General features: G+C 46.7%; 1 protein-coding gene across 14 annotated transcripts in view; it reads right to left on the reverse strand.

Moving 5' to 3' along the window:
- The window catches only part of robo2 (roundabout, axon guidance receptor, homolog 2 (Drosophila)), a 509,899-nt gene that overhangs the window by 75,564 nt on the left and 406,542 nt on the right, over positions 1–27,793 (reverse strand). For all 14 annotated transcript variants that reach the window (XM_080203357.1, XM_080203355.1, XM_080203348.1 and 11 more), the window contains 4 exons: positions 21,297–21,418; positions 19,157–19,388; positions 5,202–5,326; positions 532–703 (listed from right to left, as the gene is read on the reverse strand). In XM_080203357.1, coding sequence (XP_080059483.1) covers positions 532–703; positions 5,202–5,326; positions 19,157–19,388; positions 21,297–21,418 — 651 coding nt within the window. The remainder of the gene's footprint in view (positions 1–531; positions 704–5,201; positions 5,327–19,156; positions 19,389–21,296; positions 21,419–27,793) is intronic.

Consider the following 27,793-nt stretch of genomic DNA (forward strand, 5'->3'; position numbering starts at 1 on the left):
AACAGGACACTACTGGGTGTGAATATCATACCGGCAGCCGCTAGGTGTTAATGGTGGGGCAATTAAAACTGGGGTTGGACTGTGCGAGAGACCAGAATTGGCGAATCGGAGAGGTACAGGAGGGTTGCTAAGCGAGAGGAGATGACAGAAATAGGGAGGAGGCCAGACCAGGAAGAAACTTGAAAACAACCAGTAGAACTTTAAAGTCAAAGAGTGGGATTTTCTAGCCGCGCTTGCCCCAAAACTGGAAAATCCCACCCAAGGCCAACGGACTTCTGCATGGTCAGCACCCCCCGCCAACCCCTGCTCCGATTCCCAAGGCGAGCGGGATGGAAGATCCCGGACAAGGTGTGGCTGGGCTCAGAGACAGTGAGGAGTGACTGGGATCTGTTCACAACACCTGGTAGATCACGGAGATCAGACCGAAAAGTTTGATTCAGGGACGGCAGCCTCAGAGAGAGGGAGGGAGGGAAGGAGGGAGGGAAGGAGGGAGGGAAGGAAGGAGGGAAGGCTGTTTGGAATACCGCTTACCGATGATGATGAGCTGCGGCTCACTCTTCACACCGACACCGGCACCAGTACTGGCGGCAACCTGGACTCGGTATTGCACACCGGGGAGCAGGCCACCTATCACCACCGAGCGAATGGCAGCGTCCACCGTCTTGTTGATGTGGAAGCGAGTGGCATTGCCCAAGCACCAAATCTGTCAGCGGGCACCAGAAAGAAAGGGGAGAGATGAACATCACAAGGCAAACCAAGGCAACGCGTTCCTCAGGCTGCTTAATGTCACAGGCTTATTGTGTGAGTCTGTTCCTGGGATTCCCCAATCTCAGTGATTAGTGATTATACTCCGACACCGATGATCCAGACATCAAACCCAACTCCTGAGGTCGGTCATGCAAGGTACACAACATCATGGTGACCAATGATACACATCAGATAACCCCAACCAACTTCTCCTCCACATGAAGACCATGAGGGGAAAGCATAGACACATTTGGCTGTTGCTGTGTGCAATTACTCTTGAAGACAGATGGTTTATTGGGAAGTTGTGAAGTTCTGCTGGTCTACTCAGTAACTTGAGGAGATGGAGGGGGTGGGTGGCAAGGGGGGAGGGGGTTCATAAGTTCATGAGATATCGGAGCAGAATTGGCCATTCAGCCCATTGGGTCCGCTCCGCCATTCAATCATGGCTGATACGCTCCTCATTTTCCTGCCTTCTCCCCATAACCCTTCAACCCCATTACCAATCAAAAATCTGTCTAACTCCTTCTTAAATTTACTCACTATCCTAGCATCCCTCGCACTTTGGGGGAATGAATTCCACAGATTCACAACCCTTTGGGAGAAGTACTTTCTTCTTAACTCTGTTTTAAATTTGCTGCCCCCTATCCTACGGCGTCTTGTCCTAGAATGCCCCACAAGAGGAAGCATCACTCCATAAGACCATAGGACTTAGGAGCAGAATTAGCCAACTCGGCCCATCAAGTCTGCTCTGCCATTCAATCATGGCTGATATTTTTCTCATTTTCCTGCCTTTTCCTCATAACCCTTGATCTCCTTATTAATTAAGAACTTATCTATCTCTGTCTTAAAAACACTCAATGACCAGGCCTCCACAGCCATTAGACCTCCATGTCTACCCTATCCATACCTTTGCATCATGGGGTTGACAGGGAGCTCTTCAACCTGCCCTGGTTCCAGGAATGAGTGCTCTCGATTGATAGGTGATCTGCATTTTACTGGGACCACAACTTGCCAAGCAGTGCAACGTGTGTGGCCATTGTGTCGCATCAATTGTAGAGGTGAGAGCCCAAACGCCTGGTGTAGGTGGCCACCCAGGCCAATCCAGCTTTGCCAAATGGCAGCACCCCTGACAAGGACATAGATTTGAGCCTAGGAGCTGGCAGTAAAAATAACCCTTACTGCCTCTGCTTAGTGCCAGAAGATGGATGCCGTGAGGGTCAATTGCTGCCTCATTGTGTTCGATGGAGTCGCACTGATATTCTTTGTCACTCCTCATTAATCGCCAATTTGTTGTTTAATTAAAAAACAAATCATGCGCACAGTGGGATAGACACTGTTATTTCTATCTGTATGTTATCCAATTGCTGATGGGGACAGGCTCAATCTGCTTCGTAACATCAAAATCTCAACAAATATGTCACAATTTGTCCATTTCACTCAGTGAAGTCGCAGGATTCAATAAAAAAGAAATGTATCTAACCCTGTGCTGTCCCTGTCCTGGGAGTGTTTGATGGGGGATAGTGTAGAGGGAGCTTTATTCTGTATCTAACCCCGTGCTGTACCTGTCCTGGGAGTGTTTGATGGGGACAGTGTAGAGGGAGCTTTACTCTGTATCTAACTCTGTGCTGTACCTGTCCTGGGAGTGTTTGATGGGGGCAGTGTAGAGGGAGCTTTACTCTGTATCTAACCCCGTGCTGTACCTGTCCTGGGAGTGTTTGATGGGGACAGTGTAGAGGGAGCTTTACTCTGTATCTAACCCCGTGCTGTACCTGTCCTGGGAGTGTTTGATGGGGACTGTGTAGAGGGAGCTTTACTCTGTATCTAACCCTGTGCTGTACCAGTCCTGGGAGTGTTTGATGGGGACAGTGTAGAGGGAGCTTTACTCTGTATCTAACCCCGTGCTGTACCTGTCCTGGGAATGTTTGATGGGGATAGTGTAGAAGGAGATTTACTCTGTAAAGCACTAACTTCCTTCACTTAGTTAGGCGCAATGAAATGACAAACAACAAACTCAAAGGAAAACAGTCGTTTCAGCATCTTTTGGGCAAGGAAGACTATAGATTTGCTTAATTAGGCATTGCATAGCTCTGCAGAGCACTGCTGCTGATTAATGGAGTGCTCACCCCTGGCTCCGTTAGAGAATGAGACATGGTGCATTAGTCTGAAACCTTCAAAATACGACTGAACAAGAAAATATTCCTCTGGCTGAAAGGACCCTGTGTATTCAAAACTATCACAACACGGAATGCAATTTTTATATTCATTCATGGGAGGTGGGCGCCTGAGCGATCATTTTCTGTCCATTCTTAGGCACACTTGAGAAGGTGCTGGTGGGTTGCCTTAAATCATCACAGTCTGTGTGCTGTCGGGACACCTGCACTGCTGTCCGGGACAGAATTCCAGGATTTTGACCCAGCGACAGTGAAAGAACAGCTGATATATTTCCAAGTCGGGATTGTTTGGGACATGAAGATAACCTTCAGGTGATGGTGTTCTGATGCCTCTGTTACGTTGGTCTTCAGCCTGGAGAGTACTGTCAACGGAGTTGCTGCTGTGCCAATGGGGTGCCAGTCAAGTTTGCTGCTTTGTCTTGAGTGCTGTTGGAGCTGCACGCGTCCAGACAAGCAGAGTATTTCGTCACACTCCTGACTTGTGCCTTGTCGATGGTGGACAGGCTTTGCAGAGTCAGGGATTGAGTTACTCACTGCAGAATTCCCAGCCTTTGACCTGCTCTTGTAGTCACATTAATTATACGGCTCGTCCAGTTCAGCTTCTGGTCAATTGTAAACCTCCAGAATGTTAAGAAACCAGTCTCCCATCCATTGACTCTGACTACATTTCCCACTGCCTCGGCAAAGCAGCCAGCATAATTAAGGCCCCCACGCACCCCGGACATTCTCTCTTCCACCTTCTTCCATCGGGGAAAAGATACAGAAGTGTGAGGTCACATACCAATAAACTCAAGAACAGCTTCTTCCCTGCTGCTGACAGACTTTCGAATGGACTTACCTTGCACTTAGTTGCTTTTTCTCTACACCCTAGCTATGACTGTAATACGCTACAGTCTCTCATTTCCTTCTCTATGAATGGCATGCTTTGTTTTTATAGTACGCAAGAAACAACACTTTTCACTGTACACTGATACATGTGACAATAACAAATCAAATCAAATCAAATTCAACAATGGTAATGCTCTTGAATGTCATGGGGAGATGGTTAGATTTGGTTTTTGATTTGATTGGGTTTATTATTGTCACATGTATCAGCGTACAGTGAAAAGTGTTGTTTCTTGCACACCAGAGTATTGATTCTGTCCTGTTGAAGTCAGTCATTGTGTGACGTGAATATTACTTGCCAATTATCATTTCAAACCTAGATGATTGTGCAGTGTCTGAGGAGCTGTGAATGGTGCTGAACATCGTGCAATCGTCAGTGAACAGCCCCACTTCTGACCTTGCGATGAAACAGTCTGTTGTGAACTCTGAGAAGTGGATATAGGTTAACTCTGAAGCCCTCCACAGTCTTATGTTCTTATGTTAAAGAGCTTTCCATCACTGTCCCCCCCATCTAATCTTATACGCAAAGAATAGGTTTTGGAGGCCAAGTTGGAGAGCTGTGATAATTCTTTTCTTTTTCACTCTTTCATGGATTGTTGGTGTCGTTGGCTGGGCCAGCATTTATTGCCATAAGAACATAAGAAATAGGAGCAGGAGTAGGCCATCTAGCCCCTTGAGCCTGCCCCGCCATTCAATAAGATCATGGCTGATCTAAAGTGGATCAGTTCCACTTTCCCGCTTTCTCCCCATAACCCTTAATTCCCTTGTCTATCAGAAACCTATCTACCCATGACTTAAACATATTTAGCGAGATAGCCTCCATCACTTCAACGGGCAGAGAATTCCAGAGATTCACCACCCTTTGAGTGAAGAAGTTCCTCCTCAACTCTGATCTAAACTGCACCCCCCCCTTATCTTGAGGCTGTGCCCCCTAGTCCTGCTGTACTTTCTGAGCGGGAAGAATCTCTCTACCTCTACCCTATCCATCCCTTTCATTATCTTACACGTCTCTATAAGATCCCCCCTCATCCTTCTAAATTTGGAAGGAGTTTGCCCATCCCTAATTGCCCCAGAGAGGGTGGCAGTGAGCTTCCTTCTGCATTCCCTGTGGTGAGGGGGCATTCAGATAACAATGGGGCAGCGAGTTCCAGGAACTTGACCCAGTGACACTGAAGGAACAGACTTTACCCTTCACCAGGGGGGCGGGGAGCAGAGAAGGGGGGGGTGGGGGGGGGGGGGTGCGGGCGGCTGGTGCTGGTGGTGGGGGTAAGAGAAACATTGAATCGACAGTGAACTACTTGAGACAAGGAGAGCTGACCCACGGCTTAACCCACCGCCCCCCCCCGACACAACTCCCCCATCCCCAGCCAGAGTCTCTCCCTCAGGACGGTAGCTTACCTTGTACTCCTGGATGATGCCATTTTGTTGCTCCAGTGGTGGGGGGTCCCAGGAGACGCTGATGCTGGTGCTGTTGTGGTTCCCGACCATCATCACAGTGACAGACTGGGGGGGAGCGCTGGGAGCTGCACAGGGACACACAGCATTAATCCAGCTAGCAGCAAGTGCAGTGAGATCTCACAACACCACATTTGCCAATTCCACCCAACCACTTCCCCGTGGGTAAGAGATACATACGGCCGTTTCATAAAACAACTCCCCCTACAAACATTTAAACGCCATTTCGCAAGTTAGGTGCTTCGACGTCTGTCCCCGCGCACCTGCTGTTGAAACACCCATCCACGTTATTGTCACACTCAGACTCCACTATCCCAGTGCTCTCCTGGCCAGCCTCCCACCCAGCACCTTCTGTAAACTCCAAAACTCTGCCGTCTGCACACGGGCTTTCTTTCCAGCAACGTCTCAACTTTCACATTCTCATCCTTAACAGAGTCAAATGTTCCCCGATCATCAGCCATTCTCAAAGCGACCTCGATACACAGCCCGCGTAAGTAACCATTAGGACAGGTGAACGAAAGCTTGGTCAAAGAGGCAAGTTGTAAGAAGATGGTTCCAATTCAGGGGAGGGCGATGGCCTAGTGATACCATCGCTAGACTATTAATCCAGAAACCTAGCTAATGTTCTGGGGACTCGGGTTCAAATCCTGCCACAGTAGATGGTGGAATTTGAATTCAATAAAAAAAATCTGGAATTAAGAATCTACTCATGACTGTGAAACCACTGTTGATTGTTGAAAAAACCCATCTCATTCATTAATGTCCTTTAGGGAAGGAAATCTGCCATCCTTACCCAGTCTGGCCTACATATGACTCCAGAGCCACAGCAATGTGGTTGACTTTCAACTGCCCTCCAAGGTGAAATTAATGGGCAATAAATGCTGGCCAGCCAGCGACACCCATGTCCCACAAATGAGAAAAAAAAGTAATGTCACAAGGATGGCACGGTGGCGCAGTGGTTAGCACTGCTGCCTCAAAGCGCCAGGGACCCGGGTTCAGTTCCAGCCTCGGGTCACTGTGTGGAATCTGTACGTTCTCCCTGTGTCTGAGTGGGTTTCCTCCGGGTGCTCTGGTTTCCTCCCACAGTTCAAAGATGTGCGGGTTAGGTTGATTGGCCATACTAAACTGACCCTACTGTCAGGAGATTAGCAAGATAAACATGTAGGGTTATGGGAATGGGGCCTGGGTGGGATTGTGGTCTCCTTCTGCACTGTAATGATTCTTCGATTCGAAGTCTGGAGGCTCAGGGTAATGTCCTGGGGACAGGGGTTCAAATCACATCATAGCAACTAGCGGAAATTTAAATTCTATTAACATAATCTGGAATTGAAAGCTATTCTCAATAATGGCGAACATGAAAACCCATCTGGTTCACTAATGTCCCTCTAGGGAAGGAAATCTGCCATCCTTACCCGGCCTGGCCTACATGTGACTCCAGAGCCACAGCAATGGGGTTGACTCTCAACTACTTTCAGAAATAGCCCTAGTGAGCCAGTCAGTTCATCACAATTAGGGATTGGCAATAAATGCTGGCCTTGCCAGTGGCAGCCATAGCCAGTGAAGGAATGAATTAAGAAGCAATTTAATGGAGTAGAAAGAGGAGGCAGGCAGAGAGGTTTATAAGGAATTCCAGAATTCCAATGTGGGAAAATTGAAAATTCAAGATACTTAAAAGACCATAAGACATAGGAGGAGAATTAGGCCACTCGGCCCATCGAGTCTGCTCCACCATTCAATCATGGCTGATATTTTTCTCATCTCCATTCTCCTACCTTTCCCCCATAACCCCAATCCCCTTATCAATAAAGAACCTATCTATCTCTGTCTTAAAGACACTCAATGACCTGGTCTCCACAGTCTCCTCCAGTAAAGAGTTCCACAAATTCACTATTCTCTGGCTGAAGAAATTCCTCCTCATCTCCGTTTTAAAGGATGGTCCCTTTACCCTGAGGTTGTGCTCTCTGGTTCTAGTCTTTCCTACTGGTGGAAACATCCTCTCCACGTCCACTCTATCCAGGCCTCACAGTATCCTGTTAGTTTCAATAACATTCCCCCCTCGTCCTTCTGAACTCCAACGAGTGCAGATCAAGAGTACCCAATGTTCCTCATATGACAAGCTCTTCATTCCAGAGATCATTCTTGTGAACCTTCTCTGGACCTTTTCCAAGGCCAGCACATCCTTCCTTAGATATGGGGCCCAAAACTGCTCACAATACTCCAAATGGGATATGATTACAGCCTTATACAGCCTCAGAAGTACATCCCTGCTCTTGTATTCTAGCCCTCTCGATATGAATGCTAACATTGCATTTGCCTTCCTAACTGCTGACGTTAACTTTAAGAGAATCTTGATCAAGGACTCCCAAGAGTGAGCAATTGGTTAAACACAGAGTTTTTGGAGGGTTGTGAGTTGAAGGAGCTTCCAGAGATCGGGAGAGGTGAAGCCATGGAGAGGTTTGAAGAGGGTAATAAGAATTTTAAAGTTGAGGACATGGTGGCAAAGGAGATCCAGACAGAACAGGGGGTGATGGGTGAATGAGATTCAGGGTAGCCCGAAAGACCTGCTGGTTTGGTAGATTGGCCGTGCTAAATTCTCCCTCAGTGTACCTGAACAGGCGCCAGAGTGTGGCGACTGGGGGATTTTCACAGTAACTTCATTGCAGTGTTAATGTAAGCCATACTCGTGACACTAATAAATAGAGACAAAAGTAGGACACACAGCACCCAGCGCTCCAAGAGGTTCCCCAGCACTCAATGGTGCATGATGAAGTTAATAGAGGGCCAATGTGTGGGAAACTCCGTGTGGAGGAAAAGCAGCCCGAGTTCATACGGAGCAAGAGATTGCAGAGAACACGAGGGAGGGAATGGTGGTGGGACAAGTGGTGGTGGAGGGCTGTGGGGACTGGGGAGGAGATAGGTGGAAGGAGAAAAAATTTTAACAAGTCTTTAGGCAGCGAGATGACATTGCACTCTCGGCAGAGCCCCGCCCGGTGAAAGGACCACCCTATTTCCCACAGAAAGGTAAGTTCACCCCTATCCACCATGTGACGATTCACTCGTTAGTTTGCAGGCTGCATTTCTGATGTTTGTGCTGCCTCGTTCACCGTGACCTCTGGCTGGGAACCAGCATTCGTAAACCCCAACGTTTTATTAGATAAGAAAAAGGAGCAAGGACGTCGGGTTCCTTCACTCAGCTCCTGAGAAGCTTTGCTGATGAATCTGTCCATGGTGGATTAAGCAGGCATGTAGATGTCTTTATGGGAGATGCAGAGGGAGGAGTGGGGGAGGAAGGGAAGGAGGCAGGCAGACAGAGGGTTAAATCGCGGCTACAGTGCTTAATGTCTTAATGAACAATAACATTTGGTACAGGTTTCATTCCATGTGCTGTGCCGTAAAGTACTCTTAATGGGATTCTGTGGAAAGCATCAATAAAAGACTGGATTGATTACTGGCAGCCTGAGCTTCAAGGGTGTTGAACAGGGTCACTTGTGTTTTGTGATGGGGGAGGGGAAGGAATGAAATTACTTGATTCCACAGGAGTTGAGTGTTTTTCTTTTGAGTTTGGGGCCATTGTGTGGCACATATTACCAGCGCTACGGGGTTTTTTTTTTGTTTTTTGAATTGAATGCGAATTAGATGGCACATCGAAGGGAATAGAATGTTGCAAGGAGAGAAAGTGAGAGGGAAAAGCTCCGGCAGACACAGGGAGGGCTGAGATCTTTCACTTTGGATGCACAGAAGGTCGTCCAAAATGGTCAACCTGTCAAGGGCTGTGGAGGAGCGGCAAGATTTCTGGCTCCAGGTACAGAAATCACGAGAAAGCTATTATAGAATCCCTACAATGCAGAAGGAGGCCATTCGGCCCATCAAGTCTTTATCAACCACAATCCCATCAAAGCCCTATCCCCATTACCCCATGCATTTACTCCAGCTAGTGCCCCTGACACTAAGGAGCAATTCAGCATGTTCAATCCACCTAACCCGCACATCTTTGGCGTGTGGGAGGAAACCGGAGTGTCCAGGGGAAACCCACGCAGACACGGGGAGAATGTGCAAACTCCACACAGACAGTGACCCAAGCCGAGAATCCAACCCTGGCGCGGTGAGGCAGCAATGATAACCACTGTGCCACCCTCTACTGGGCATAGACAAAAAAAAACCTCGAAGGCTAATGAGATATTTGTCTTTCTCTCACGGGGACTGGATTACAGACAGATGGAAACTATGATGGAGCTGTAGAACTCTGGGTAAGTCGTAACTAGAGCAAGCATTCAGTTCTGGGCCGCAAACCACAGGAAGGATATAGCTGCCAGCTCTGGAAAGGGCACAGTGCAATTAACCAGAATGATACCAAGACTAAAAGGGACAAATTATGATGACAGGTTGCAAAACCTAATCTTGTGTTCCCGAGAGTGCAGAAGATTAAGGGGTGATCTAATCGGAATGTTTAAGATGATTAATGGAGTTGATCAATTAGATAAGGGGGGAACTATTTCTCCTCTGGGAGGTATGGGGAGTGTGGGGGGGGGGGCGGTGATAGTCTGCAACATAGGGTTGGAGGGGAGGGGGTGCATAATCTTAAATTAAGAGCCAGGTTACTTAGGGATGATATCAGGAGTGAAGGAATCCAGCGCCCTTCTTCACACAGAGAGAAGTGGAAATCTGGAACTCTCTCCCCGAGAAGACTCGGAGGTGGGGGGAGGGTCAACTGGAAATGTCAAAGCCCCAGTTGATATATTTGTATTAGGTACAAGGTATTAAGGGATATGGAACCAACATAGGTGAATGGAAATAAGATACAGATGAACTATAATTTATTTAACTGAGGGAACAGGCACAAGGGACTGAATGGTCTCCACCCATCCCTTTCCCCCATGGTGTGCAGTCTCACACACAATGGACAGAATTTTACCCGCCATGGGATCCAAGCAGACTACGCAAAAGTCTGTTGATCTCAGGCGGGATGTTAGTCTTGGCTAAGCGCGGCGGGAAAATTCCTGCCCAATGTTTGAGTAGAAGAGACGATAAGGTCAATCAGGAGGTCATGAGATGTTCATTGACTTGGGTTATCCAAAGTCTGTAGGACGCAGGAGGTACAGAAGGATGAAGGAGGTGAGGAGACAGAGGTGCAGAATGATTTCAGATCGGGGATATGCAATGAATCTTGACCTCAAGATAGTGAAGAATCACAGGGGGAGGGATGTTAAAAATGGAGCAGAGCAGGGGATCGGGGGGAAGTGTGATGCCACTATTCCAAATCTAGCAACTCAAGAGAGACAGGAGCCTTCATCATATTTGAAGTTAAGAGATGACATATTGGGAAAATTATGACTATTGTTTATTGTTTATCCTCTGTTCAGGTAGAGAATGTAATTTGACAACTAACCCAAGTGTTTGTCCTCATGGCCATTGGGATAGGTCTCATCCGTAACTACCTCTGCCCTTCTCTTTATTTTATTCACTTGTGGGACATGGGCGTCGCTGGCTGGCCAGCATTTATTGCCCATCCCAAGTTGCCCGGTGGAAGATGAGAGTTAACCACATTGCTGTGTCTCTGGATTCACATGTAGGCCAGACCAGGTAAGGACGGCAGATTTCCTCCCCTAAAGGACATTAGTGAACCACATGGATTTTTCTGACAATCGACAATAGTTTTATGGTCACAGTAGATTCTTAATTCCAGGTATTTTTATTGAATGCAAATTCCACCATCTGCCATGGCGGGATTCGAACCTGGGTCCCCAGAACATCGGTTGAGTTTCTGGATTAATAGTCTAATGATAATACCATTAGGCCATTGTCTAACGGAGGTTGATAATTGTTACAGTACATAAGCAAAACAGGAACAAGAGGAGGCCATTCAGCCCTTTGAATCAGTTTCATTATTCAACGAGGACATGGCAAATCTGTAGTTAAACTCCAGATACCCGAACGCATTCCACAATATCCTGACCGAACAAAGATCTACCAATCCCAATTTTAAAAGCTTCAATTGTCTCCCAGTCTCTACCACCTTCTAGAATCTACAGCATGGGAACAGTTTATTCAACCAAATTCTGCCGGTCTTTGTGCTCACATGAGCCTCCTGCCTCCCTGTCAGAAAAACCTTCTATTCTTTTCCTCCTCATGCGTTTACCCAGCTTAAATACATCGATACTGTTCACCTCAACCGCTCCCTGTGGGTGCGAGTTCCACACTCACCACTCTCTGGGCTGGGACATTTCTCCTGGTGAGCCAATTACTGATCACTTTGGCCACTAATTTTGGCCAAGGTCACGTCTTTCTTAAGTCTTAACCTATCAAACATCTTCATAATTTTAGACTCCTATTTATCTGTTTTTTGGTAATGTTTGTTGAGCGAGGAATGGGACAGAGAATTTCTTTCTCAGTTCATTCTCAGCATGTGATGTGATGCACGAGAGGGGGTAGAGAGGAGATTCAAAGAACAGAGAAAATGACAGCACAGGAACAGGCCTCCAAGCCTGCACCATCTGAACTAAAAGTGCCTACCCTTCCGGGGACCATATCCCTCTATTCCCATCCGAATCATGTATTTGTCCAGACGCCTCTTAAAAATCACTATCATCGCCGCTTCCAGCATTTTTCTGTTTTTGTTTCAGATTTGCAGTATGGGCAGTAATTTGCTTTCTCCTCTACTGAAGGAGTGGATGGGATGTGGAACTCATGCCACGGGGGAGTAGTTGCGATGAATTGTTTAAATGCATCTAAAGGGGAGCGACATAAACACGAGGGAGAAAGGATTCAGCCATAGGTTGAGGTGAAATAGAGTTGGAGGAGGCTCCGATGTTAAGAGGGGCCACGTGGGCCGAATGGCCTCTTTGTGCGCTGGGAGATTCGGGTCATCCGAACGTGACTTTCAAAGGAGTGCCGGTGACTGCTCTCAAATGGAGACAGATTGAGGAAAAGTAAGTTGGTTTTCGGCTGTGGAACTTATTTTCTCATTTCCCTCCCCGCCAGTGTGAAGAGATAAAAAGTCGCAGCTGAACCCCTGACAGGTCAATTATTCCACCTCGCAGCTCCTTCCCTGGGACATGCTGTGAAAACAAAACTTGTTGTGGATCACACAAGCGCAGTCACACAGAAACTCCATTTGTTATTTTGCAGACAAGGCCAAGGGGCCGGAGATAAACATATTGCTGAAATGTGATAAATTGTTTGCTGTACAAAAGGAAAATAATGAAACTGGAAGTAGGTATCGAAAACTCTGCTCCGACAGAGAGTGGGAGATGTTGATGGCATGGGGGTGGCGGGGGGTGGGGGTGGGGGGTGGGGGAGTGAGGGGTGGCGGCTGAAGAGAGGCAAGAAGAGAAGAGAAGACGTAGAGAGGGAAGCAGGCACAGAAAGATGACAGGAATAAGGGCAGCGCTGTGAAAAAGGCTACACCAGAAGAATGGAAGAAAGGGACAATGAATGAAGGGGAGAGAGAGGGAGGGATAAGACACAGAGACGAGAGGCATGGAGGGATAGAGACAGAGTGAGAAGGAGAGATTGAGAAAGATAGGAAGGCAAATGGAAAGTTGGTCTTTCTTTCAATGGGAATGGAATATGAAAATAGGGAAGTCTTGCTAAGACTGTGACGTGGCGATCCAGTGTTGGACTGGTGTGGGCACAGAAGGAAGTCTCATAACACCAGATTAAAGTCCAACAGGTTTATCTGGTAGTCCAAGCATTAGGAGCGCTGCTCCTTCATCAGGTCAGTGGAGTGGAGTGATTCCACTCACCCTGATGATGGGGAAGTGCTCTGGAAGCTCGTGATTATATTTGTTTATATCCCTCTATCTGTATCCGTCTGTCCCTGTGTCTATCCAGATAAGTCTTAAATGTTGTTAACATGTCAGCGTCAGCCACCTCACTACGGCATTCCAGGTCCCCTTCTGTGTAAAAAACTTTCCCCACATATCTCCACTAAACCTTTCCCACTTATTTTGAACTTGCGCCTCCTTGTAATTGTCATTTCTGCCCTGGGAAAAAGCTTCCAACTGTTCACCCTATCCATACCCCTCATAATTTTATAAACTTCTATCAGGTCGCCCCCTTAGCCTCCATGTTTGCTGGGAGAACAATCCCAGTTTATTTTGCTAATACCCTCCATACCAGGCAACATCCTGGTAAACATTTTCCGTACTCCCTCCAAAGACTCCACGTCCAAGAGATGAGGGAGGATTTCTTTCTCAGAGGGTACTGAATCTGTGGAATTTTTTACTGCAGAGGAGATTTGCAGGCGTCAGTAAGTATGTTCAAGGCTGAAAAAGACTTTTATTCAGAAAGTGAATCAACGGTTATGATGGGAAAGTGGAGTCGAGCATCAGATCAGTCATGACCTCATCGAATGGCAGAGTGGACTGGATGAGCTTCTGCTCCGACTGCATCTTAAGGTTTTTTATAGATAGACAGAGATGGAGAGATAGAGAGAAAGACAGAGAGAGATGGAGAGAGGAGAGATGCAGAGACAGACGGAATGAGAGATACAGAAAAGAAATATAGCAGATGAGAAGATGTGAGGAAGAGGGATGGATGAAAGGAAGGAGAGATGAAATCAGGAGAAGGTGATGGAGAATGAGAGCTGGAGAGACACAATAATACAGTGCAAACCACATAACTCACTTTGGTATCGGGGTTGAGGCCAGGTCAGTTATTGACAGAGCTGTTTTTTAAACACTCTCTGCAGTAAACAGAGTTGCAGTGGAGGGTGAACTCAGAAGGTTAGGTAAATGTGCTTCGCACTTTGTCCAGATTAAGAGAGAGAAGACGGAAGACTCTGAGCTCGCAGATGACAAAATTCACAGCACAGCATTGAGTCATTTCTCCTCAGTCTGTCATCAAAGGCTGAGTGAGTAGGCTAGCACTCACCATACCCCTCACTTAGTGCTACAGAGAATCCCTGCAGTGCAGAAAGAGGCCATTCAGCCCATCAAGTCTGCACCAACACTCTCTGACAGAGTGCCTCACCCAGACCCTTTCCCCCACCCTATCCCCATAACCCCACACATTTCCCATCGCTGACCCACCTTACCTACACATCTTGGGAAAATAAGGGACAATTTAGCATGGCCAATCCACCTAACCTGAGCACCTTTCGGACTGTGAGAGGAAACTGGAGCACCAGATGAAAACCAAGCAAACATGGGGAGAATGTGCCAACTCCACACTATTAGTGACCCAAGCTGGGAATTGAACCCTGGTCCCTGGCGCTGTCAGGTAGCAGTGCTAACCACTGTGCCATTGTACATGCTATAACTCAACTGCTCACATTTAAAATTTAATTCAACACCACTGAATTGGAAGGAAGCTGAAATCACTGAATCATTAGTTAGATTTAATCTCTTAATTTTTTTAGGACAGCTATAGAAACTTCTCATAGAATCTACAATGCAGAAGAAGGCCATTTGGCCCATCAAACCTGCATGGACAACAGTCCGACTCAGGACCTATCCCCGTAATCTCAATATTTACCCTCCTAGTCCCTCTGACACTAAGGGGCAATTTATCGTGGCTAATCCACCTAATCTGCACATCTTTGGACTGAGAGAGGAAACCAGAGCACCCAGAGGAAACCCATGCAGATACGGGGAGAATGTGCAGACTCCACACAGACAGTGACCGAGGCTGGAATCGAACCCTGGTCCCTGGCGCCGTGAGGCTGAACACTGCGCCATTTTGCCACCCTATTTCAATTTTCAGGAGGGCGAGACCACCAACTCTATTTTTGGAGTATAAAATTCCGTCTGCAGTTGCACAATATCATCTCCATCAACTGGTTCACAGTTACCAGTTGCTAGTGGATATTGTTACTTATCACCAGTAGATAGGTGATCTATCACCACAGATATACCCGATACCTTAGTGAGTGAGGTGAAAAAAGGCTGGCATCTGTGTAAACTGTGCCTGCAGAAAAAATAATATCACCTTCAGATGAGGAAGGAAATAACATCACCACAGAGAGGAAGCTGATGAAAATGATCCAATTAGGAAGCTGCCAAGGACTTTTCACATTTGTAACTGATACAATGGCCCAGAATTTATACAATCACAGAATGTTTCCAGCACTGACAGAGGCCAATCAGCTCATCATGTCTGTGCTAGCCCTCTGAAGGAACAATTACCCAGAGCCACTCCTCTGCCCCTTTTCCAGAGCCATGAATATTTTCTCTTTCAGATGAGGATCAAATTCACTTTGCAAACCTCAGCCGATCCTGCTCCCACGCTCGGGCAGCGCCTTCCAAGCCTAACGATCCCTCATGTCATCATTGCTTCTTTTACCTTCAAGCTGCACACTCTGATTCTCGATCCTTCCACCATTGGGAACTGTTTCTCCCAATCCTCTCTTGACTAGACATCTCGTGAATTTGAACACCTCCCCACCAAACCTCCTTCTCAACCTTCTCTTCTCCACGTTCCAATTTCTCCAATCTATCTACGCAACGTTTGGTGAGGTAGAGATACCGGCCGGAACTCGACTACCTCACCTGCCACGGAATTGGCACGAGTGAGGGTCTGACAATGGAAATCTCCTTTGATCTTGGGTAGGAATATCTGGTCTCGCCCAAACAAGGTCGTAAAATCCCCGCCCACCATGCATTTTTCTCTCTTAATCCAAACTTTGCCATATCCCATTACTCTGCTCCTGTACCTGTTTGAACTAATTCATCTCATTTCCATTTGCATCATTGCTCTGTATATTTCTCAATCCTTAAATCTCTCGTAAAGGAGACATTCCCATGGACCTCGCTGCACCATTATCAGTCCTCGTGTCTATCAAGCAATGGCGTAAAGCTGAATGGTGCAGGGACCAGTCTAACTCCCAGTGTGCACAGCCAGACTCGTCCACTTCAGATGGTCTGTGTTTCCATTCTGTGAATCAAAGGCTGCTAATTGATTCTTAAAAGAGGACAGCAAGTAAAGAGTTTCAATCATTGCAGTGCTGTTCGCCCCTCGTGATTAGCGACAACTTAACATGACATTCTGCAAGTTGCTGAGTATTATAGGGCTCTGTGCAGGATTTTTGGAAACCACTGTGTGTTCTGACACATGTGGAGATGCTAGAAATACATCCTAGGAATGATTGATGGTTCATTTCTGCACAGTGGGACCTGGACTCTTACATATTCAGTCACCAGAAAGTTTCTGCTTCTTTTTAAATGTCAGCCTTGTACTTGTCAAGGTGAAGGATGTCTGTGCTGGTTAATGCATCCCATTTCAGTTCAACCAATCTGTCTGATATTCAAACATTCCCAAGCCAAGAAACAGCACAGGTTTGGAACAGATTTAACCAATCTCTACACCGTCCCCATCAAACACTCCCAGGACAGGTATAGCACGGGGTTAGATACAGAGTAAAGCTCCCTCTACACTGTCCCCATCAAACACTCCCAGGACAGGTACAGCACGGGGTAAGATACAGAGTAAAGCTCCCTCTACACTGTCCCCCATCAAACACTCCCAGGACAGGTACAGCATGGGGTTAGATACAGAATAAAGCTCCCTCTACACTGTCCCCCATCAAACACTCCCAGGACAGGTACAGCATGGGGTTAGATACAGAGTAAAGCTCCCTCTACACTGACCCCATCAAACACTCCCAGGACAGGTACAGCACAGGGTTAGATACAGAGTAAACTACCCGCTACACTGTCCCCCCATCAAACACTCCCAGGACAGGTACAGCACGGGGTTAGATACACAGTAAAGCTCCCTCTACACTGTCCCTCATCAAACACTCCCAGGACAGGTACAGCACGGGGTTAGATACAGAGTAAAACTCCCTCTACACTGTCCCCCATCAAACACTCCCAGGACAGGTACAGCATGGGGTTAGATACAGAGGAATGCTCCCTCTAACACTGTACCTCAAACACGCCCAGGACAAGGGTAGCATGAGGTTAGATAGAGAGTAAAGCTGGATAAGGGAGTAAATCAACAATGGTTAACCAGGGAAGTTAAGGATAATGTCAAACTAAATTAAAGAAAAAGCATTTCATGTGGTGAAGATTAGTGTATGCCAAAGGATAGAGGAAGCCTCAAAAACCAATAAAAGATGTCCAAAATATTAGTAAAGAGGGAGAAGATGAACTGTGAGGGTAAACTCACAAGAAATAAAAAAAAGAGCAAAAGCTTCTTTAAATATATAAAAGGGAAGAGAGAGGCCAATGTGACCATATGCCTCTGAGAGAATGAGAATTGGGGAAATAGTAATGGGGAACTAGGAAATGGCAGAGGAGTTAAACAAATATTTTGCATTAATCTTCATAGTGGAAGACACAAATAACATTCCAAAAATATCAAATAATCAAGGGGCAGAAGGGGGTGATGTAAATAAATACAATAACTATTAGAAGAAAAAAAGTACCAGAGAAACTTACGGGGCTAAAGGCCAATAAAGGACTAGGGGGCACAGCCTCAAGATAAAGGGGAGATGGTTTAGAACGGAGTTGAGGAGGAACTGCTTCACTCAAAGGGTGGTGAATCTCTGGAATTCTCTGCCCGTTGAAGTGGTGGAGGCTACGTCGCTAAATATTTTTAAGAAGCGGGTTGATGGGTTCTTGATAAGAGAGGGGATTAAGGGTTATGGGGAGAGGGCGGGAAAGTGGAACTGAGCCACAACAGATCAGCCATGATCTTATTGAATGGCGGGGCAGGCTCGAAAGGCTAGATGGCCTACTCCTGCTCCTATTTCTTATGTTCTTATGTTCTTATGTTCTTAAATCCCCGGACGTGATGAGTTGCATCCGAGGATACTAAAGGAAGTAGCTACAGAGATAGTGGATGCACTGGGAGTAACCTCCCAAGAATCCTTAAGTTCTGGAAAAGTCCCAGAGGATTGGAAAACTGCCGATATAACACCCTTATTCAAAAAAGGGAAGGGGACAAAAATAGGTAACCATAGGCCAGATAACCTAACTTCTGTCATTCGGAAAATGTGAGAGTGCATCATAAAAGATGTAACAGCAGAGAGTTTAGAAATGCAGAACGTAATCAAGCAGAGACAGCATGGCTTCACAAAGGGGAAGTCACGCCTAACAAATTGATCAGAGTTCTTTCAGGTGGTTGGATAGTTGGGTCTTGAGGAAGATTCCAGAGGTGGAAAAGTGGGAGGTTCCGGGATGTAGCCCCAAAGAGAAGTGTTGGGTTACGTGGAGGTTCTGATGTTAATGAGGATTGGACACAAAGCAAGCTCCAGGGACATCAGATGTAAGTTGGGATGAAGATCATAAGACGTAGGAGCAGAAGTAGGCCATTCGGCCCATCAGCATTGCTCAGTCCAGTTGGATCATTTGATTTGATTTGATTTGATTTATTGTTTTAGTACAGAGTGAAAAGTATTGTTTCTCGCGCATTATAGAGACAAAGCACATTGTTCATAGAGAAGGAAAGGACAGAGTGCAGAATGTAGTGTTAAAGTCATAACTAGGGTGTAGGGAAAGATCAACTGAATGATCTTCAGATCGTGGCGAATCTGACAGCTTATTCCAGACACTCTCCAACCTCTGTGTGAAAACCTCTAGTTTTAGACTCCCTACTTTTGAGAAAAGATTTTGACTATCTAGCTGATCAATGCCCCTCATTATTTTATGGGCCAAATGCAGGCAATTGGGACTAGCTTAGTGGTAATAACCGGTGGCACAGACAAGTTGGGTTGAAGGGCCTGTCTCCATGCTGTAACCGCTATGACTCTTCGCTGGGGACCCTGAGGCCTCGTTGCCTGCACCCCACACTTCCAATAATTTATAAAGCAAACAAAAGAATTGGAGTTGAAGGGATTGGAAAAAGAGTGTAACTGAAGGGACATGGTGCAAGATATCCCAGCTCAGCGACATCCAACTGGTTATAGGTTCTGTAAAACACTGAACAGATAAATCCATACACTTCGTACAACCCACCTTCCTCAGTTGTGCGCGCAGTTTTCGATTCGCTGTCAATCCCCTGAAACTCGTTGAAATATGGGCGGACTTTCATCTCGTAGGTGATGCCCTTCTTCAGGTTGTTCAGGACTGCGCTCCGCTCGGTTGGCACTTTGACCTCCATCACTTGCCAGGACGAGGGGCTCGGAAGGCCGGAGACTTGCCGAAACACCACGCGGTAACCCTGGATGAACTGTGACTGGCGCTCCACCTGTGTGGGACCAAGAGAGGAAGCGGTTAGTTCCCAAAACCCTGATGCATCTATCCATCAGCATTCAGAAGGAGGAATAAAGGGCGGACATTGCAGACTAAGTGGCATAACTTTAAAGGGGATGCAGGAACCGAGACACCTGAGGGGGTCACATCAGCACATATCTCGCAGTGTGGCACAGCAAGTTAATGAAGCTGGACGGAAAGCATCTGGAACCCTCGGCACCATAAGATGGGGCACAAGTTACAAAAGGAAGCAAGTTACAAATACTTGGTTGGACCTCAGCTAGAGTATTGGGTCCAATTTAGGAAAAGATTTCAAAGGCTTGAAGAGGGCTTTGAAACAGAAGAATGGAAGATTTCCAGTACCATGGTAAAAGAACAAGGGGAGTGGAATTAATTTGATGCTTCTTTCAGAGATGTATCGAATGGCCTCCTTCTGGTGCTGTAAGACTTATGTTTCTATGATTATAATTGGAGATAGCAGCAAGACTGGGCCCACATTGTACCAGGTTTCACTCAAAGGAGATATTACCTCATCTTTACATAAATCATTAGGGATTAGGAGTTCTGGAAGTCATACACTAATATAGAACATAAGGAGGCAATCAGCCTTCAGTGTCTGTATCAATGTTTTGATAGAGCGGTGAGTCCCACTCTCAGCACTCTCTCCCCACAGCCCTGTAATGTTTTTTATCCTTTTCAAGTATTCATCCAATTCCCTTTGAAAGCTCAATCTGCTTCCACCAATTTATCAGGCAGGGCATTCTTGAACATAACAGCTTGTTGGGTATCCTGGAACTCCCTTCCTAACTGCACTGTGGGTGTACCTACGCCACATGGACTGCAGTGGGTTCAAGAAGGCAGCTCACCACCACCACCATCTCAAGGGCAATTAGGGATGGGCAATAATTGCTGACCCAGCCAACGATGCCCACGTCCTGTCAAAGACTAAGGTCAGAATTTCCGAGCCGTTCATGCCGGCAGGATTCTCTGGTCCCGCTACAGTGAATGGAGGTTTGACTGGATGCCAAATTCTCCATCCTCATTCACGGCAGCAGCAGGGAAGAACCAGAGAATTCCGGCCAAAATAAAGAATCCATCTCCCTTCTGGTTCTTCTGTCAATTATCTGAAATCTGAGTCATTTGGTTACTGGTCTGCTAGCCACTGGAAATGGTTTCTCTTTGATTATTCTGTTAAACCCTCCATGATTGTGAATGCCTCTCAGTGTACTGTAGCAGGGAGGTCAGGATGGAGTTGTATAGAATTTCGGTGAGGACACAGCTGGAGGACTGTGTGCAGTTCTGGTCGCCACATTGTAGGAAGGATGCAATTGCACAGGAGGGGGTGCAGAAGAGATTCACCGGAATGCTGCCTGGGATGGAGCGTTTAATTTATAAAGAGAGGTTGGAAAGGCTTGAGTTGTTTTCTCTGGAGAAGACTGAGGGGTGACCTGATCGAGGTGTCCAAGATTATGAGGGGCATGGACAGGGTGGATAGGGAGCAGCTGTTCCCTTAGTCACACACACACACACACACACACACACACACACACACACACACACACACACACACACACACACACACACGAAGCTGAGCTTTGACAAAAGGTCATCTGTACTCGAGACATCAGCTCTTTTCTCTCCTTACAGATGCTGCCAGACCCACTGAGATTTTCCAGTATTTTCTAGTCAATCTCTCCTCGTATATCAGTCCCATCATCCCGAATGTACGGCACTCGGCTGAAACTGCACTCCGAGTTTCAGCTGTGTTCAGATTCTCCGGAATTCCCCCAGTGCCTGTAACCGTTTGATACAAAGGTGCAATGGTTGCCTGAATAGCCATGGCTGACACCAGCTGGGGAGATCTCCTTACAGGGTGACATCAGTAAGATAAAGAGCTGCTCACCGTCCACGTGACTTGGATACTGGATGGAGTGAGGACAAGTGGGTTGTGCAGACGGACGATGACTTCACCCAGCTCCCGCTGAACTTGCCTGTGATCCACACCTTGTGCCGGGGGACTGATATCTATGGAAACCAAGGCGAACAAGATTAGAGACAAAATACTGCAACTGTGGAGAGAGAAGCAGAGTTAAGGTTTCAGGTCAATAACCTTTCTCCATTGCTGAAGATTAGGGACATCTCTGCAGGATACCTCAGCATGTCCCTTCAGCACCCTCAAAGGAATCTGACCTCAGGATGCCCTCACTCTCGTGTATCACCAATGCACTGAAGAAAAACTTCCCCCAGCTTCCTTTGAGACACCAATCATTGAAGACACTCATCAGTTGAGGACTCACATATACAGAATACTTTATTCCTGATTTTCTTTCACCATCTCAGCTCATCACAGCTGGGACAGATGTACTTTACTCGGTATCAAACCCCGGGCTGTACCTGTCCTGGGAGTGTTTGATGGGGGGACAGTGTAGAGGGAGCTTTACTCTGTATCAAACCCTGGGCTGTACCTGTCCTGGGAGTGTTTGATGGGGGGACAGTGTAGAGGGAGCTTTACTCTGTATCTAATCACGGGCTGTATTTGTCCTGGGAGTGTTTGATGGGGGACAGTGTAGAGGGAGCTTTACTCTGTATCTAACCCCGTGCTGTACCTGTCCTGGGAGTGTTTGATGGGGGACAGTGTAGAGGGAGCTTTACTCTGTATCTAACCCCGTGCTGTACCTGTCCTGGGAGTGTTTGATGGGGACAGTGTAGAGGGAGCTTTACTCTGTATCTAACCCTGTGCTGTAACTGTCCTGGGAGTGTTTGATGGGGACAGTGTAGAGGGAGCTTTACTCTGTATCTAACCCCGTGCTGTACCTGTCCTGGGAGTGTTTGATGGGGGGACAGTGTAGAGGGAGCTTTACTCTGTATCTAATCACGGGCTGTATTTGTCCTGGGAGTGTTTGATGGGGGACAGTGTAGAGGGAGCTTTACTCTGTATCTAATCTCGGGCTGTATTTGTCCTGTAAGATAGTGTAGAATGTGCAGCGTAGAAACAGTCCACTTGGCCCAGCTAGTCCACGCCTCCTCGTTTCCTTCCTTAAATAAATCTGTCAGTATAACCCTCCATTTCCTTCTCCCTCATGTGTTTACCTATCTTCCCCTCAACATCAACAGTATTAGGCTCAACAACTCTCTGTAGCAACATAGAGGGAGGTGGGAGCCTGGAATGTGCTGCCAAGTGAGGTGGTTGAGGCAGACACTTTAGTGACATTTGAGACTTATCTGGACAGACACAGGAACAGACTGGGAATAGAGAGATACAGGTGGCTGGTCGAGATAGGACAATGTGATCAGCACAGGATTGACGGGCCGAAGGGCCTGTCCCTGTGCTGTGCTGTTCTTTGTTCTTTGTAATAAGCTCCATTGATTCTTCACTGTTTATTAATATGTTGGGTGGGCTGTCTGTTCACCTCCTGCGTTCTGGGGGTGAGTTCAGGAGTAGGCGGAAAGGTGGTGTGCTGGGCATTCACCCGATTTTAGGTGCCATTCCTGCCAAAAACATAATTGTTAGCCCATGGTCTCCCACTTTTCTTAATGTTCCCTCAAACCTGGAGAAACCTCCATCTTCCCTTCTGACTGGAACCTTCTGGAAACTGAGCTTGGCATCACCTAACACTAACCTGCTTATCCTCACTCTTACTCCTTTGCTTCTTCCATGGAACCGCAAAAGCATAGAAGAGTTACTGCACAGAGGAGGCCATTCAGTCCATCTTGTCCGTGATATCCTGAGGGCACTCAGGTGCCCTTTCTAATCCCACCGTCCTTTCCCATGCCCAGGGCCCTGTAGCTTACAGCACTTCAGGCCCTTTTTTGGAAGAGTTTATGATCTCTGCCTCTGCCACCAACTCAGGCCAGGGGAACACTCACATGGGCTTCTCAACAACAGGAGCGTGCCTCACATTTTGACTTGCCACGTTTCTTGTGGGGTCACAGGTGTTCTTTATGTGGTTCGCAACGTGAAGTGTGAGGCTGGCTGGCTTTGCAGAGTTTAATAATGTGTATCCGAACCCCCACATCAGGGTTCAGGGGGAGTTGCCTCCTTTTGGGTATCGTTGCAACCCTTCCCCTTTGACGTCTGGTTTTCACTTGTTTTTTTGGGGAGGATAGATGGACAAGTAACAAGAATGAAGATCCGGTTTTGAGGAAGGAATGGAAGGGGTGGGGAGATGGGGGAACTAAGGGAGCAGGTGCAAACTGAGAACAGAGTGGGGATAAATCAAAAAGCAACATCGCAGAACAAAGACTCAGTTGGAGTGTACATACTAGCAAACTTTCAATTTACCTTAAATTAGGCCACTATAAGCTAAGGCTGAATCAACTCATCAGTGTGAAAACTGAAGCCAATTTGGTAGCTTATTTTATTCTTACAATTCATGTTCAATCAATTAATCAGATTAAGGGGGTTAAACGACAAGGGATGGGGACACTAAAAGGTTCTTAATATTTTAGTAAATTGGAATCCGAGGTATGTAGATAATAAGAGTTAAGCAAAACCATTTGCGGTAACCTCCCTACAAAATAAATGGGCTGGAGTTCTCCGGTCTTGCACGCTGTCAGCCAGAATGGAGACGTTGACACCCAGCCAAATCGCCGATCACATCAGCGGGACTGGAAAATCCTAACCGCAGGCGAGGTCGGAGAGTCCTGGCTGTGATGTCAGCAGGGAAACTGATGGGTGGTGAGCCAGAGAATCTTTACTTCAGGGACGTTGGTGAGGCCACGCCCTGAGTATTGTGTTCAGTTTTGGTTGCTCTGCTATTGGAAAGGTGCTACTACCCTGGAGAGAGCGCAGAAGAGATTTACAAGGACGTTGCCAGGACTCAAAGGACTGGGTTATAGGGAGAGACTGGACAGGCTAGGACTTTTCTCATTGGAGAGTAGGAGACTGAGGGATGATCTTGTAGAGGTGTATAAGATCATGAGAGGCATGGATAGGGTGAATGCACTCAGTCCTTTTCCCAGGGTTGGGGAATCGAGAACTGGAGGGTATAGGTTTAAGTTAAGAGGAGAAAGAATTCGTGGGAACCTGAGGAGTTTTTTTTAACATGAAGGTAGTGCATATGTGGAATGAGCTACCAGAGGAAGTGGCAGGGGTATTGACAACATTTAAAAGGCATTTGGACAGATACATGGATAGGAAAGGTTTACAGGGATATGCAGGAAAATGGGGGTTAGCTTAGATGGACATTTTTGTCAGCATGGTCCAGTTTGGGCCAAAGGGCCTGTCTCCGTGTCATACATTCTATGATTCTACAAAGTCTGAAGTTAATTCCTGTTAAATAAGCTAAGCAACCAACTGGGGCACTGTAGGGTATCGTAAGTCTCATCGAGTGCGCGGCCAGTTCCATTAAGGAACTCGAGGATGTTTCTTGTCCCGAACAACACAATGTGTAGCAAATGTCCTCAGCTCCAGTAGCTCGAGCTTCAGGTTTCAGAGTCCAACACGTTGAGGGTGATAGGGCAGGCTGAGTGAGTGGTTAATAAATCATTCCGGATCTTGGGTTTTTATAAATAGAATGCAAAAGCAGGATAGCTATGCCGAACCTTGACAAAACAGACTCAGTAGGAGCATTGTATCTGATTCTGAGCACCACACTTCAGGAAGGATGAGAATATGTTGGCGAGGGTGCAGAAAGGATTTACAAGAAGGGTTTCAGTTTTTGCAGACAGATTGGAGGAGCCGGTGTTATTCTCCTTGGAGAAGAGAAGGCTGAGGGAAGCTTTGATAAAGGTGTCCAAAATCATGACGGGCCTGGGCAGAATGGATAGGAAGAAACTGGTCCCATCGGCAGAAGGGTTGGGAACCAGATGGAACACAGACGGCATGAGAAAAAAAAAACTCTTCAAAACAGAGTGTGCGGTTCGGATCTGCGATACACCACCTGATGGTGCGGAGGGGGCTTTCCAAAAGAAGATTGGATAATTCTCTGAGGAGAAAATGTTTGCAGGGCGGTGGGGAAAGGGTGGGGGAATGGTGCCAGCATCAGAGAACTGGCATGGACAGGAGGGACTGAATGGCCTCCATCTGTGCTGTAACCATTGTGTGATTCTGTGAAGCACAAATTTACATCACGTGTCATTGGGGAGCCGCTGGTTTACTTTAGTTTGCAGTGCTTGCAGGAGGAAGCAGCCTGCTGCCAGATTAAATAATGACTCTTTCCCTTTGCTATAATTCATGGCAAAACAGCAACCATCGGTGAAGTTTCAGACCGTGATACTTCTGACAACGGCAGGGTGCTGGATAGAAGAACTCGGATCAAGCCTCATTTAATTATGCAAATGAATGTAATTGGAATCAAGTGTTTTAATTAATTACTCATAAATGAACAGCGTCTGCTTTGCATTATTTCTCCATCCTGCTGTTTTGTTTTTTTTGTGACTGTCTCATTCCATCTCTCTCTTGCTGACTATCTCTGAATGTACCTTTTACTCTCTCTCTCTCTTCTTGTATTACATTTGTTTGGTTGACTGTTTCCCTGCTGCTCTCCTTCTCTTTGTCACTGTTTCACATGATCATTTGCTTCCTATCACTTGCTCTTTTTTCCTGTTACTCTCTCTGTGCCCTTGGCTCTCTCTCCCTCTCCGCTGTTCATTCTAACTGCACATTTCTCTTGTTTCTCTGACACACTCTGTCCATCTTTGTTTTGGTGGTTTCTCTCTCTCTCTCTCTTCCTTCTCTTCTTCTGACTGTGGCTTCATCTCTTTGTCTATCTGTCCCTGGTTGCTTTTCTGCTACATTTTTCTTTCTTTCTATCTAATGCTTCCTGTTTATTTGATTATTTCTCATGTCTGCCTCTCTAATGATCTCTTTCGCTCCATCGCTCTCTGTCAGGCTGTCTCTCTTGGAACCTTAATTTAAAAATTTTTTTTAAAGAAGTTATTTATTAGTCACAAGTAGGCTTACATTAACACCACAATGAAGTTACTGTGAAAATCCCCTAGTTGCCACACTCCGGTTCCTGTTTGGGTACACTAAGGGAGAATTTAGCATGGCCAATGCACCTAACCAGTGCGTCTTTCAGACTGTGGGAGGAAACCAGAGTACCCGGAGAAAACCCATGCAGATACAGGGAAAACATGCAAACTTCACACAGATAGTGACCCGAGTCGGGAATCCAACCCAGGTTCCTGGCACTGTGAGGTAGCAGTGCTAACCACTGTGCCACCGTGCTGCTGATAGAATAATTTCTCCCCTCTATCCCCCACACCCACACCCATCTTTTTCCAGAAAAGTGACCATAGGTGGAATTTTCCAGCGCACTAGCCCCAAAAGCGGAAAATCCCACCCGCGGTCAACAGACATTTGCACAGTCCGTGTTCCCCTCGCTACGGTTCCCGTGGTGGGCGGGATGGGAAGTCTCCGTGCTAAGAAGGCTATTTGACTATGGGAGGCTCAGTTGAAAGCATTGATGCCAACAAAAATTGTTCTTGTGAAGAATTTATCTGGAGAAAGAACAACTTTCTGTAACATTGCATCTTTCACAACCTCAGGATGTTCCTCAGCACCTTGTGTCAGTGATGCACTATTGTAAACAAGGACACACGAGCAGTTGAATAGTGTACAGCAAGAGGTTAACACTGCTACCTCACAGCTTTAGGGACCCGGATTCAATTCCAGCCTCGGATGACGATACAGAATCTGCACATTCTCCCCTTGCCTGCGTGGGTTTCCTCCAGGTGCTCTGGTGCACTGTATGGACTCTATGATTGTATAAAGCATCCTTAAACAGCACTATACAGTCCAAAATGTGTGAGTTTTGTGGATTGACCATGATAAATTGCCCCTTAGTGTCAGGGAGACGAGCTGGGGAAATGTGTGGAGTTACGGGGATAGGGCCTTGGTGTGGTCGGTGCAAGCTCGATGGGCCGAATGGCTTCCATGCGCACTGTATGGATTCTATGATTGTACAAAGCACCCTTAAACAGCACTGTGATAAACGACCAGAAACTCAGTTTTAGTGACGCTGTTGAGCAATAAATACTGGTCGGGAACATGGTGGAACGCAGCTGACCTTCCTGAAGTCCTTAGGTCATGACAGATCTGATTGAATTTTTTGAGATGATCGGGTTTATAGACGAGGGCAGTACAGTCGATATAATTTATATGGAACTCAGCCAAGTTCTCACTTGGGAGACTGATTAAAAAAAAGGCAAATGCACATGGGCTCCAGGGTAACTTGGCAAGATAGATCCAGAACTGGCTTAGTGGTAGGAAACAGGAGGTAGTGCTTGTGTGACTGGAGGCTGGTGCCCAGTGGCAAACCACAGGGAGCAGGGCAAGGTCCCTTATTGTTCAAGATGGAGAATAACAATGTAGATGAGAATGTGGGGGCTGGAGAGGACGATAAGTTTGCCGGTGACTCACGGATTGGCAGGGTGGTTAATAGCAAGGAAGAATGT

This window comes from Carcharhinus amblyrhynchos, chromosome 15 (assembly GCF_965287045.1).
Source record: "Carcharhinus amblyrhynchos chromosome 15, sCarAmb.v2.hapA, whole genome shotgun sequence".
NCBI lineage: Eukaryota > Metazoa > Chordata > Chondrichthyes > Carcharhiniformes > Carcharhinidae > Carcharhinus > Carcharhinus amblyrhynchos.